This window comes from Vigna angularis, chromosome 10 (genome assembly GCF_016808095.1).
Source record: "Vigna angularis cultivar LongXiaoDou No.4 chromosome 10, ASM1680809v1, whole genome shotgun sequence".
NCBI lineage: Eukaryota > Viridiplantae > Streptophyta > Magnoliopsida > Fabales > Fabaceae > Vigna > Vigna angularis.
In genome coordinates this window covers 28727979-28741747 of record NC_068979.1, presented here as the reverse complement: position 1 = coordinate 28741747, position 13769 = coordinate 28727979, and the positions used below count along the sequence as shown (strand labels likewise).

The 13769-nt window shown below is 37.3% G+C and overlaps 1 protein-coding gene across 1 annotated transcript; it reads left to right on the top strand.

Annotated features, from left to right (window-relative positions):
- Positions 1-11921: 11921 nt before the first annotated feature.
- On the top strand, positions 11922-12999 carry LOC128194220 (uncharacterized). Its single transcript, XM_052869216.1, has 6 exons — positions 11922-12003; positions 12093-12215; positions 12294-12422; positions 12514-12617; positions 12702-12792; positions 12865-12999. The coding sequence occupies exons 1-6, from the start codon at positions 11941-11943 to the stop codon at positions 12964-12966; spliced, it is 612 nt and encodes a 203-aa protein (XP_052725176.1). The 5' UTR covers positions 11922-11940; the 3' UTR covers positions 12967-12999.
- The last annotated feature ends 770 nt before the right edge of the window (positions 13000-13769 follow it).

The window sequence follows — 13769 nt, the reverse complement described above, 5'->3', positions numbered from 1 at the left end:
GAGCAGTTTTTGAGCCCATTAGGCCCCGTTGTCATATGTGGTTTCTCTTGAACCAGTGCATCTGAATTTCTAAAAAAATAAAAAATACATGTTTATTTTGTGATTTCAATTCATAATTTCCCTTTCCATTTGTGTGAACAAGTATTTGTGCAAAAAATAAAAATAGAGAAATTCAGACCCTTGTCTGAAGATTTTGTCATGGTTGTAAAAAGAATAGTGTTGGGCCCATTGAGTCTAGTAGTGTTGCAAAATTTTTTTAGTTCAATCTTGTGAAATCCTTTCATAACAAAAAATGAAAAAAATGAATTTCTTTTAGCTTGTTCCATATACTATGAAAAATGAAAAAAATGTTTTCTTTGTCATCTTCTTGTGTCAAGTTCACACGGCTCAGGACATCTGATCCATTGGGTCAATGTGCCTGGTAAGTCCAACTTCCTTCTATGTTACTTCTCCTCAGGTCCGATCCGATCTGGATTTTCCTGTGTCGGAAAGTAAAAAACAAAAAAAAAAACAAAAAAAGAAAAGATCGGTTCGGAGCCCATTGAGTCCAATTGTCCTTCTCTGTCAAAAAAAAATACAAAAAGATTTCTTTCCGTAAATTGCATAATTTTCCTTCAGTAATATATTTGTCAAATAAAAAAGCAGCATAATTGTGAAAGATACAAATTGTTAACAATGTGTTTTCAGTACAGTCTTCCAAATTATCATGCATGATTTGCTTGGAATTTGTTGTCAAAAGAATTAAGAATTAAAGATGAACAATTTGCGAGCCCATTAGGCCCAGTTGGCATATGTGGTTTCTCTTGAGTCAGTGCATCTGAAATCCTAAAAAATAGAAGGAAACGCTTGTCTCTGTTTGTTTTGTGTTGTCAAATTCATAATTGTTAAAAATGAAAATAGGGGAATTCAGACCCTGTTCAAGATTTTGTTATGAACATAAGAAGAATAGTTTTTGGTCCCATTGGGTCGAGAGAGTGTTGTGAAATCTTCTCTAATTCAATTTTCTGAAATCTTCTAAAAATAATAATATGAATTTCTTTTAGCTTGTACCATAAAATATGAAAAATGAAAAAATATTTTCTTTGTCATTTTCTTGTGTCAAGCTTTCACGGCTCAGGTCATCTGATTCATTGGGTCAATGTGCCTGGTAAGTCCAACTTCCTTCTATGTCAATTCTCTTCAGGTCCAATCCGATTTGGATTTTTCCCGTGTCAAAAAGAAAAGTCCAATTCCAAGCTCATTAAGTCCATTTCTCGTTCTCTATAAAAAAAATATACAAAAATATTTCCTTCAATAAACTACATAATTTTTCCTCATTAACACATTTTTCATTCATAAAATAAAATGCAGCATAAGTTTGAAAGTACAAAAAGATTTCTTTCAGTGAATTGCATAATTTTCCCTTATTAGCATATCTTTCATTCATTAAATAAAGAGGAATATAAGTGAAAAATACAAAGATATTTCTTTCAATAAGTGCATCAGTTTTCGTTTCATGATGCATATTTTCATTCAAAAAAAAGAACAACCCAAGTGAAAAAATACAAAAAAAAAATATGTTTAAATGATTCGCATGATTTCTTCATAAAAGAATGATGCACAATTTTGAAAATTCAAAAAGATTTATTTCAGTTAGTTTCATCATTACATTTCTGTATTCATAAAAAAAAAAGGAGAACACAAATTTGAAAAATTCAAAAAGATAATTGAGTCAATTGTTTTCGAGGTAAGTCATCAAGTTTATGTTATTCTAAGAATAAAAAGAAAATGGATGTCATTCTTTGTTGGGTCAGATAATTGGGTCACATTTGCCATTTGAACCTCAGTGTGTGCATTGCTCATTCCTTAGTAATATCCATCATCAGCCTTCATTGAATTTTTATTTGTAAACATCTACCCGTCAGACTTCATTCAGCCTTTCTTTGTAAACATTCATCCCTCATACTCAGCCTTAATTGAACCTTTGTTTGTAAACATCTACCTGATAGCCTTAGTTGAGCCTTTGTTTGAAAGCATCTATCCTCCGGCCTTCGTTGTACAAAAGGATTGACCCCGATCATTGCCCAAGATGAACAAAATTATATTTTGGGGCAAATGTGCCTGTCCATAATTTTGTCAGTTAGGTGATCCCTGAATCCTTCAAAGACAAAAAAAAAGAGAGTTTCAAAAAGAAAATAAAAAGAAAAACAACTCGTGCTGAAGTCAATTGATTTGTCATATAGTTAATCTTTCGAAAATAAAGTGACCAGAATTCAAGATGATGTGTGGCCATTTTCCTTCATCCAAAAAGATCCAAAAAAATATATCCATCGATACCCATTTGAGCCAAGAAATAATTCTCTTTCAAATTTACCCGAGTAAGAGTTACCATTACAATAGAAGTCGACTCAGGATGCAAACAAAAGACACTTAGTGATCAAAGAAAGAAAGTTCATCAAGAAGAGCAAATAGAAAGAAGAAACACTGAGTGGTGATCTTAAGAAGAGAAAAGCATTGAGGAGGTTGACAAATAGCAAATTCAGGACCAAAATGGTAACTCTTGTTTCAAAAAATAATAACCTGAAAACATTTGTTTGGGCCTTATCCGTTGTTTGAATACCCTTCAGCCCACAGCATCATTACAAGCCGAATAAAAGCCCACACTGATTGAATGATGATTTCTTTAATTTTCATAAAGATTAATTGTGTGATAAGTTGATATGACTTGCAATATAGTTGTAAAAAAAGAGAAAATAAAAATGAAGAAATAAAATGTCTTAGGAAGAGGGGATTTTCTTGCTAACTGGCTAAAAAGAAAGGTCATTTAAGGGCATCCTTTGGTTCAATCCTTTCCAAACCCATCCTCAGACGAGGGGCAGCCCTGTTGAGCCTCATTCATCCTGACATTCATCAATCCATTCACCCAACTGGGTCATCCCTTGCTGGGCCTCGCATGATTTTGGTTCGCCCCGAACTTCAAAAATCCTTCACCACCAAAATTGGGGCAATCCTTTCAAGCCAATCATTTCCATATCCATCACAAATTTTTGAACAAATTCATTCAAACTCTTCCCCCGATTCCCAAACTAGGGGGCAACTTTGTATGTTTTACATAACCTTTTCGCCCGTTCTCTAAAATTAGGGCAACTTTGTGAAGTTCATATGTTTTGGCCCATTCAGAACCTGGGGCAACTTTGTTAATCTCACATTTGTTTCATCTGTATATTCAAGGTTCGTACCAAGACCAGGAAATCCCTTGTTGGGCCTCTCAGATTTGTCCGCACTAAAATTCATAAATCCACCCTCAAAACAGGGGCAGACACTTTGGGGCTCTGAGTCCATCATTCGTAAACCCGAAATGGGGGGCAACTTCTTTTTGAACCTCACTTAAGTGACTCATACCCAAAACCAGGGGCAATTTTGCAAAAGTTATATGAATTTCACACCCTCACAATTCACAGATACATTTGTCCATACCTATCTTTTTACCATGCCCCCAAACTGGGCCAACTTCTGAGTATCTACGACTTCACATTGGCATTTGTATTTGTTTTAAGGAGTAAGAGGCCCAAGTAGCCAACCCGGTACTCTCCAAATCCTTCCACATATTTGTCCCAACCCTTGATATCAAGCATGTACGCACTAATATTTCGTCAAGAAATTTCTAGCACAGAAGCTTCATTTTGAACATTTGACTTTAGAATTGGACATTGTCAATACCAAATTTCGTCCGGATTGATTTTTTTTTTTGGCTTTTACATTTTTTTCATTTTTATTTTTTATTTTTTATTTTTCTGTTTTACTTTATTTTTGCTTTTTATCCTTTTATTTTTATTTTATTTTTTTGTTGATTTATTTATGACTTTTTTTTTAGTATTTATTTATTATACTTTATTTTATTCTTATATTATTTTATCTTTATTTTTATTTTTATTTCTCACTTTACTTATTCTTTTTCTTTTCTTCTTCTCTTTTTATTTTTATTATTATTATTTTATTTTCATTTTTGTTTTTTTTAGTTTTATCTCTGTATATTTTATTTTGTTCTAATATCATATAACTAAAAAGAAGAAGAAGAAAAAACGGCATTTTTGTGTTTAAAAAAAAAAAGAATGATGAGAAAAGATACGAGAAAAGAGAGAATGTTTTGGGGTTGGGGGACAAAAAAAAGCAAAGAGCAGGGTATGTGCTGGAGGGGGAGAGGCAGAAACGGTTTTTTGTAGAGAGTGAGTGGTGGCAGATGCGTTAGGGGTGTACGAAATTGGTACAAGGCGATTTGGGCATACGGGCTGGGTGCGGAATGATTCGAGGGCAGAGAGAATTGCACAAAAAGCACAGAGAGAGCAGAGAAAGCGGGGATTCTAGTTTTTGGACAGAAAAGGAAGGAGCAAATATACACACAACGGGGGTTGTTTGGGGGGCATCCATCATCTTCGATCATTGGTGAAGGCTGCTAGAGGACCTCCACCATTGGCACCTGCAAAGAAGAACAAGAGACATTATTCTCAGAAAAGAGAGGGGAGAAGTCGGCCACTCAAGGGTGACCTGTGTTCACTTGACTGAGTACCTGTGTTGGACTTTCTGTACAAATTGGCAATTTCTGCCGGGTAATCGTTTACAGGGGTGCTGTAAACGATTACAAGCCCTTTTTTTCAGCACTCTCACTCATTCCTTGCACAGCTTGCTCCTCCAACTCATGAGGGGTCACCCCACACTCCTTGGACTCACATCACATCACCAGCCACCCTCTCCCACCATTGGAACACCTGCACCAGCCTCAGACAGGTGCAGAAGTGCCTAAAAGTCACTTTTTTTGCCAATGGTGACCTGTGTTCACCTGACTGAGTACCTGTGTTGGACTTTCTGTACAGATTGGCAATTTCTTTCGGGTAATCGTTTACTGGGGTCCTGTAAACGATTACCAGAGCCCTTTTTGAACACTCTCACTCATTCCTTGCACAGGTTGCTCCACCAACTCGAGAGGGGTCTCCCCACCCTCCTTGGACTCAAATCACATCACCAGCCAGCCTCTCCCACCACTGGAACACCTGCACAAGCCTCAGACAGGTGCACATTACCATAAAAGTCAGTTTTTTGTCCAATGGTGACCTGTGTTCACCTGACTGAGTACCTGTGTTGAACTTTCTGTACAAATTGGCAATTTCTATCGGGTAATCGTTTTCAGGGGTGCTGTAAACGATTACCAGAGCCCTTTTTGAACACTCTCACTCATTCCTTGCACAGGTTGCTCCACCAACTCATGAGGGGTCTCCCCACCCTCCTTGGACTCACATCACATCACCAGCCACCCTCTCCCACCATTGGAACACCTGCACCAGCCTCAGACAGGTGCAGAAGTGCCTAAAAGTCACTTTTTTTGGCAATGGTGACCTGTGTTCACCTGACTGAGTACCTGTGTTGGACTTTCTGTACAAATTGGCAATTTCTCTCCGGTAATCATTTACAGGGGTGCTGTAAACGATTACCAGCCCTTTTTTTCAGCACTCTCACTCATTCCTTGCACAGTTTGCTCCTCCAACTCATGAGGGGTCTCCCCACCCTCCTTGGCCTCACATCACATCACCATCCACCCTCTCCCACCACTGGAACACCTGCACAAGCCTCAAACAGGTGCAGATTACCATAAAAGTCAGTTTTTTGTATAATGGTGACCTGTGTTCACTTGACTGAGTACCTGTGTTGAACTTTCTGTACAAATTCCCAATTTCTCTCGGGTAATCGTTTACGGGGGTCCTATAAACGATTACCAGCCCTTTTTTTCAGCACTCTCACTCATTCCTTGCACAGCTTGCTCCTCCAACTCATGAGGGGTCTCCCCACCCTCCTTGGCCTCACATCACATCACCATCCACCCTCTCCCACCACTGGAACACCTGCACAAGCCTCAGACAGGTTCAGATTACCATAAAAGTCAGTTTATTGTCCAATGGTGACCTGTGTTCACCTGACTGTGTACCTGTGTTGGACTTTCTGTACAAATTCCCAATTTCTCTCGGGTAATCGTTTAGAGGGGTCCTGTAAACGATTACCAGCCCTTTTTTTCAGCAGTCTCACTCATTCCTTGCACAGCTTGCTCCTCCAACTCATGAGGGGTCTCCCCACCCTCCTTGGACTCACATCACATCACCACCCACCCTCTCCCACCACTGGAACACCTGCACCAGCCTCAGACAGGTGCAGAAGTGCCTAAAAGTCACTTGTTTTGCCAATGGTGACCTGTGTTCATCTGACTGAGTACCTGTGTTGGACTTTCTGTACAAATTCCCAATTTGTCTCGGGTAAACGTTTACAGGGGTCCTGTAAACGATTACCAGAGCCTTTTTTCAGCAGTCTCACTCATTCCTTGCACATCTTGCTCCACCAACGCATGAGGGGTCTCCCCACCCTCCTTGGCCTCACATCACATCACCATCCACCCTCTCCCACCACTGGAACACCTGCACAAGCCTAAGACAGTTGCAGAAGTGCCTAAAAGTCAGTTTTTTGTCCAATGGTGACCTTGGTTCATCTGACGGAGTACCTGTGTTGGACTTTCTGTACAAATTCCCAATTTCTCTCGGGTAATCGTTTACAAGGGTCCTGTAAACGATTACCAGAGCCTTTTTTCAGCAGTCTCACTCATTCCTTGCGCAGCTTGCTCCACCAACTCATGAGGGGTCTCCCCACCCTCCTTGGCCTCACATCACATCACCATCCACCCTCTCCCAGCACTGGAGTATTAATAAATTATGCTTACCTGTGCAGTAGTAAGGATTTTTTTTTCTTTTCAAAATTTAAGTAATCCTTTCAGAATCTTAGAATTTGAAAGACCATATTCATCTTATCTAAGTCTTATAATTTTTTTTTTGTTTTCCCCTTATCTTTGAATTATAACCAAATTGGTTATTTTTTCTTACTTAGATTAAATTTATTAATAAAACGAGCATTATCATTTCTTCTAAAGTACTTCATGTGTTTCATCATGCCTTGATGTTTTCAGTTATGAAGAATGTGTACCAAAAAAGGAAGAGGAAGGATTTACAATCACGGATTGTATGGCATTTGACATGTTTTTACTTGAAGGACCATTAATTCATCCCAACTTTTAGTCTCTTTTCTGGTTGTGGTCAAGCAGCTTTCCTAATTATTTAGGTCACCCAATTCAGTGAACAAACATACATTTTCGTATAAAACTGTTTATTATTGGATCACAGCCCAGTTAAGGTGAAAAATGTCCACCATTAACAACCACTTCTTAACTATAACCATGTTATACTTTTTTTAGAAGTTTGTTTCTACATGTTTAGTTTTTCATATTAACCAAGGATATTCTTTGGCCAACAAACAAAAATTATTTTTCTTGAGGTATTCAGATACATTTATTAAGTTACTTTTCTCAGAACACATTTTTTTCTATGCACGGAAATCTCTGATCATATGTTTAAAAAAAAGGTAGTGTGGCAATCACGTCATAGAATGTTTGTTTAAGGTTTCTATTTCTATTACATGTTTTTTATTCTTGTCTGTTATGTTGAACCAAAGACGAACATAAGTTGGGAACAATGGTAAGTATGAAACCAAGTTAACCATGTTAAGTGATGTGAGGTATCCAACGCCAACCTTCATTAGGTTGACCATATACCCGCAAAGCATAGCGTGAACAAGGCAAAAGCTTTCTAAAAGAATTAAAAGTGACCATGTACGATCTTACAGACAAAATTTAACAATTTTTAGTTTGAGTATGATGAGAGAGCCAACCCAAGATTTCCATAATCTAAATATCAATATTATCCGAAACATAACACGTCTTTGGCTACATTAATCTGTACTATTTATCGTTGTTGATACTCAATGTCAACATACAAATATAATGTGAAAGATATTGCTGATTGAAGAGGCAGCATATACTGACATATATTCTTCACAGCTAATATCAAGAAACTCCTAATATTGATTCTTTAGAGAAAATAAAAGTGTGCCAAAATTGAACCTACAATTCTTACAGAGCATTGTATCCTTAACTTACTGTACACTTACATCAGAACTATTTTTTCTTACATGTCTTTTCTTGTAGTACTTCCAAAACTCATCTTTCTGCCTAATCACTTTCACACCAGTCTTACTTTTAATCTGAGCAAGCAAGGCTCTCCAATCCTTGTTTTTCCGAGCAGCTCTGGCCTCCAGAATGGCCAGAAGAGTCTGATAAGAACTGACATCCATAGTCTGTTTATTCTTGACCATCTGCTTGTGATAAAGAAATGCCCGCTTAAAATCATGAAATCTGACAAAGGCAAATATCATAGTCGAGTAAGTTACAGAATCTGGTTGTAATTTAAGAACTGCCATCTCTTTGAATATCTGTGGCAGTTTTGAGAGTTGCCCTCCCTTTGCATGTGCATTTATCAGCATATTGTATGTCACCACTGTTGGTTGCATTCCAAGCTTTCCAAACTCAGATATTATGCCTCTTGCCTCCATGTAGAGACCTTGTTTAGCAAAACCATCAACAAGAATGTTGAACGTTGTCCGTGTCGGTTCGGTTTTGTCATTCTTCATCAACTTCCATATTTCCATAAGTATTTGAGCTTCACCTGCCCGCCTAAGCACATCTAGTAAAGTATTGTAGGTTTCTACAGAAGGTTTAATACCTTCCATTTTCATGTTTTCAAATGCTATGTAAGCTTTCTCATGCAACATTAATTGCTTAAATGATCAAATACTGAGTTAACTTAATATTATAGTATCTTTACCAGGTACACTTGATTGGTTAGAGTATTTGACACGAAGAAAAAAAGATAATGAGTGTAAAAAACATTTTTAGGTGGACACTTGATCCCATACACAAAAACATATTTTAATCACGATGGATTGAACTCCATTACTAAATGATTATTATAAATTATAAATAAAAAAAGTATTATTTTGGTGTAATTTAAATATTTCTTTCTCCTTTCACATTCAAGTCATATTTTAAGGACAAAACTATGAGGGAGTTCCAAACTTTAAAGTGGAATACCTTGGATACGATTGAGATGTCACTTGACAAACTTAAAACCAAAACATTGACACCATTTATGGAGACAAAAACTCCTCTAGCCCTATGTTAAAAAGTGAACTTTAAGTCTTGAGTATGAGACTAGAAACTAATTAAATATGTCTGACAACCAATAAATTTATCGCTAAGATATGCTTTAAGCCATGACTTTGATATATATAAAAAGTGGACTTTAAATCCTGACCAACTCTACAAAACTAACTTGTAAAAAGAAATTTGTACTCACTTATATATTTTAAATTGATTTTACTTCTAGTCGATATGAGACTAGGAGGTTTGTTCTAGTACACCCAATTCACATCGCTTAAGAATTAGGTTTATTCGGATACACCCAATTCACACTCCTTAAGAATTGAGGTAAATGAAAACTCCTCTCATTTTCTCAAGAAGTCTTTTAAGAATAAAATTGTTACTAAATTCCAAACATGAAAGCAAATAATACCTAAAAAATGATTAACCTAAGTTTATCACATCCGACTTTGGACAAAAAAACTAACTAATTAGTGTGCATGTAATAAGAGTATAACTAAAGCATATTTTAATGGATAAATACTCTTTTACTTTTAATTAATTGACGATATATAAATTTCATACTAAGGCGGAAATAAGATGCTTATTTGTATCTGCTTTATTATCATATTATTTTATTTTATGAATTAAAAATTTAATATTGATATACTTTTTATTACTTTGTTTGTAATGCATATTTTTTATAGCTTATTTATTTTTATGTATATTTTTCAAATTGAGACATTGTTTAAAAGATTTAAATTTAAAATTAAAGAAATTGAACAGTTAGAGAGGAATGTGAGAGAAGTTATTATAAACAAAAAAGAAGAAAAAATAATAGAAGGGGAGGAATGTGAGAGAAGATAAACTTTTATATTTTTTATATATAATATGTAAAAAGTTGAAAAGTTACATTGATAATAATGTCAAAAAAAATATGTTTGTTATGGACATTATTATGGCCCCAGCCATTCTATTTGTAATGTGCATACATGTGATCGGATCATCATTTGAAAATAAAAATTTGCAATTGATAGAATATACGTTGTAAGCAACTCGTATGTCCTCGTAAACATGACTAGGTAAATAAAAAAGATTTAAATTATTAGTTTCTTAAACAAGATCGGTGCTACAAATCTTTTATAATTTAAGAGGAGACGTTTATAACGTACTCTTGATAAAACTAGGAATATAATAAAACATTTTATAATAAAAATGAGGCTTAATTACCTACTTAGTCCCCATGTTCGGAGGTAATTTGCTGTTTAGTACCCGGTTTTAAAAATGTAGGCATTTGATACCTATGTTTTGAAATTTGTATCAATTGAATCCTACCCACTTAACGCCGTTATAAATCTAACGTTTTTCTGACATGTGATTTGTGGACGAGCGGTTATGGACGAGCGTTCGCTTCGTTGGACGAGCGTCCTCTTCTGCCTGACTGGGCGTACGCTTCGCTGGACGAGCGTCCTCTTCTGCCTGACTGGGCGTTCGCTTCGCTGGACGAGCGTCCTCTTCTGCCTGACTGGGCGTTCGCTTCGCTGGACGAGCGTCCTTTTCTGCCTGACTGGGCGTTCGCTTCGCTGGACGAGCGTCCTCTTCTGCCTGACTGGGCGTTCGCTTCGCTGGACGAGCGTCCACTGAACATACTTGCGTCCACAGGGCGAGCGTTATCAATTGCTCGTCCAGCGAAGCGAACGCCTAGTCAGGCAGAAGAGGACGCTCGTCCAACGAAGCGAACGCTCGTCCATAACCGCTCGTCCACAAATCACATACACAGTCAGAAAAACGTTAGATTTATAACGGCGTTAAGTGGGTAGGATTCAATTGATACAAATTTCAAAACATAGGTATCAAATGCCTACATTTTTAAAACCGGGTACTAAACAGCAAATTACCTCCGAACATGGGGACTAAGTAGGTAATTAAGCCTTTCGTTATTTTGTATGTTAAAATGGATTGTGTATTTTGTCTGAATTTGTTGTGTGCTATTGGTGCAGTTAAATATGGAGTGGTATATACGAAATGAAGATCGTCATAGGCCGGAAATCCGTGCAGCTTTCAACATGGATGACGGAGGAATGAGTGAAGGATCCAAGGTTGACCAAGACGATGATGAAGACGAAAGCTCTGATGACGGGGCATGGGAAGCAGGTGCGGAGGAGAGATTGAGGAAAAATAACGAACATATCAGAGCATTGAATGCCAAGATTGGAGTTCTGACTAGGGAGCTATTTGAAATTTATCAAACTCCAATCTTTCATGAAGAAGATGCATGTGCCACTAATGAAGAGGTTGGGGGTGGAGTTGGAGGTGAGGAGAATGCTCAAGTTGGGGGAGAAGAAGAAGGTGATGGACATGGAGTTGGAGGTGAGGAGAATGCTGAAGTTGGGGGAGAAGAAGAAGGTGATGGAAATGAAGTTGATGACCCCCTAGGTGCACATGCTGAAGTAAGAGGGGATGATGAAACTGTTCGTAACATTAATTTTATTCAAATAGAAGATGATGCTGATGAAGGAGAACCGGAGGTCGTTCCATTGGCTATACCCCCATTGCGGAGTTTTGTTGGTGATCCAAGCACTAGTGTTGATGTAAACCAATTGTATACAGCAGTCAGCATCAGAGAGATGAACGTACACAGGTATGTGGTATGAATTGTAGTTGTGGTTGAGGAATATGTATTGTTTGTCATTGACTAATATTTGTATGTTTAGGGTTGTAAGCGAGATAATTGGCCAAAGCTTGAGCACGACTTCAATTTACACTTTGGCCCCAATGAAATACGTTGATAACATGGTTAGTATTGTCACATTTGGTTGTGTTTCATGTTATAGTTTATTTTAGTAATGTGAAAATTTTTTATTGTGTAGGTGGTGTTCTTTGCTTGTACGGTCTTTATGTACTTTGAGAAAAGGTTGTGCGGTGTTGTTAAGAGGTTTCATTTTAGTCCGTTATACTCGGTAAATAAAATTTGATATTGTCTCATATTTATGATTGAAGAAAGTATTTTTGATCGATTTTTTATTGATGATTTTGAAATTGTCCACAGCACCATATTCTTACAGATTATAGGAAACGTCCACAGAATCGCCATGTATTCACGCTTCATAACTATAACACTTATTTGCGTTCCGATCATTTTGGACTTGAAGAATTACCCACGGCGGACTTTGTGAGTAACCTTGAATTTGCAAATCTTGTCGACTTTTGGTTGTAAATGTGTTACTGAAATTGTTTATATTTTTTGTAGTTGTTTCTGCCATTTGTCCACGATGATCATTGGTGGTGTTATTCAGTGAAGTTGAGGTCAATGGAGATTTTTGTGATTGATTCATTGGGGAAGGGGATCAGAGACCGCAAAAGGATAGACACAGCCGTTGTAAGATTCGACATCTTTCATTGTTGATTACCTTGTGATTATGACATAACCCTGCATTGTTTAAGTATTTATTGTTTTTGTTAACTGGTAGGCTGAAAATATGGCACGGTTTTTTTGCATCCTGATGAATATACCGGAAGGTAGTATTGCTCCTTTGACAGTTAAACAAGCAAATATCCCATCCCAACCAAACTTGTAAGTTTCTTGAACTGTAGTGCCGGATTATATTGTGATGTATATGGGCAAAAGTAATCTGATGTTGTGGGTATATTATTTCAGACATGATTGTGGAGTAATAATGTTGAAAGCAATGGAAATCTGGGATGGAGATGAAAAATACAACGGGAAAAGCATGCCTGAATATACAACTGTAAGTTGGAACTGTGTGTTTGATAATATTCTTGTATGTCCTGGTTTCTAATGTGGAAAATGTTGGTTTCAGGAGGAGCTGCTTGGGATTAGAAAGAAATATGTGTGTGACTGGATCCTGGACAACGAGAACACTAGCAGAATGGAAGCCCTACATCTATACGGCATTGTCTAGGATTGCTAAGAAATTATCAAATTTTGACATGTATAAGATGTTCAAATATGTACCTAATGTTATTTGACAATTTTGACATGTATAAGATGTTGAAATATGTACCTAATGTTATTTGACAATGTACAGTATGTGTTTGTAATAAGAATAGTGGTTGGATTTCGAAATGAATTGTTTTTACTTTGCGTTTGTGTTTGTTATAATGACAAAATTAGTGATGGAAAAATGAACGCAGCATTATAATAAAAATTTGAAAAGTACGAGAGCATTTCCACTAAAATTAATGTTAATTAATGCGAAAGAATTTGATCAATTTCTGAGTGGGGAGATGGGTGTTGGTGATTGATGTGAACGCAAGAAGCGTGGAGTTACCCGTGATGAGTAGGGGGGACGAAGTCGTGCAAGGAATGAGTGAGACTGCTGAAAAAAAGCTCTGGTAATCGTTTACAGGACCCCTGTAAACGATTACCCGAGAGAAATTGCCCATTTGTACAGCAAGTCCAACACAGGTACTCAGTCAGATGAACACAGGTCACCATTGGAAAAAAAAGTGACTTTTAGGCAGTTCTGCACCTGTCTGAGGCTGGTGCAGGTGTTGCAGTGGTGGGAGAGGGTGGGTGGTGATGTGATGTGAGTCCAAGGAGGGTGGGGAGACCCCTCATGAGTTGGAGGAGCAAGTTGTGCAAGGAATGAGTGAGACTGCTGAAAAAAGGCTCTGGTAATCGTTTACAGGACCCCCGTAAACGATTACCCAATACAAATTGGGAATTTGTACAGAAAGTCCAACACAGGTACTCAGTCAGATG

Bases quoted from the DNA above. Each gene is read 5' to 3' on its own strand.
- LOC128194220 (XM_052869216.1), top strand. From the start codon at position 11,941: ATGTACTTTGAGAAAAGGTTGTGCGGTGTTGTTAAGAGGTTTCATTTT. The intron at 12,004-12,092 runs GTAAATAAAATT...AATTGTCCACAG, and splicing joins ATTTTAGTCCGTTATACTCG to CACCATATTCTTACAGATTA. The intron at 12,618-12,701 runs GTAAGTTTCTTG...ATATTATTTCAG, and splicing joins ATCCCATCCCAACCAAACTT to ACATGATTGTGGAGTAATAA.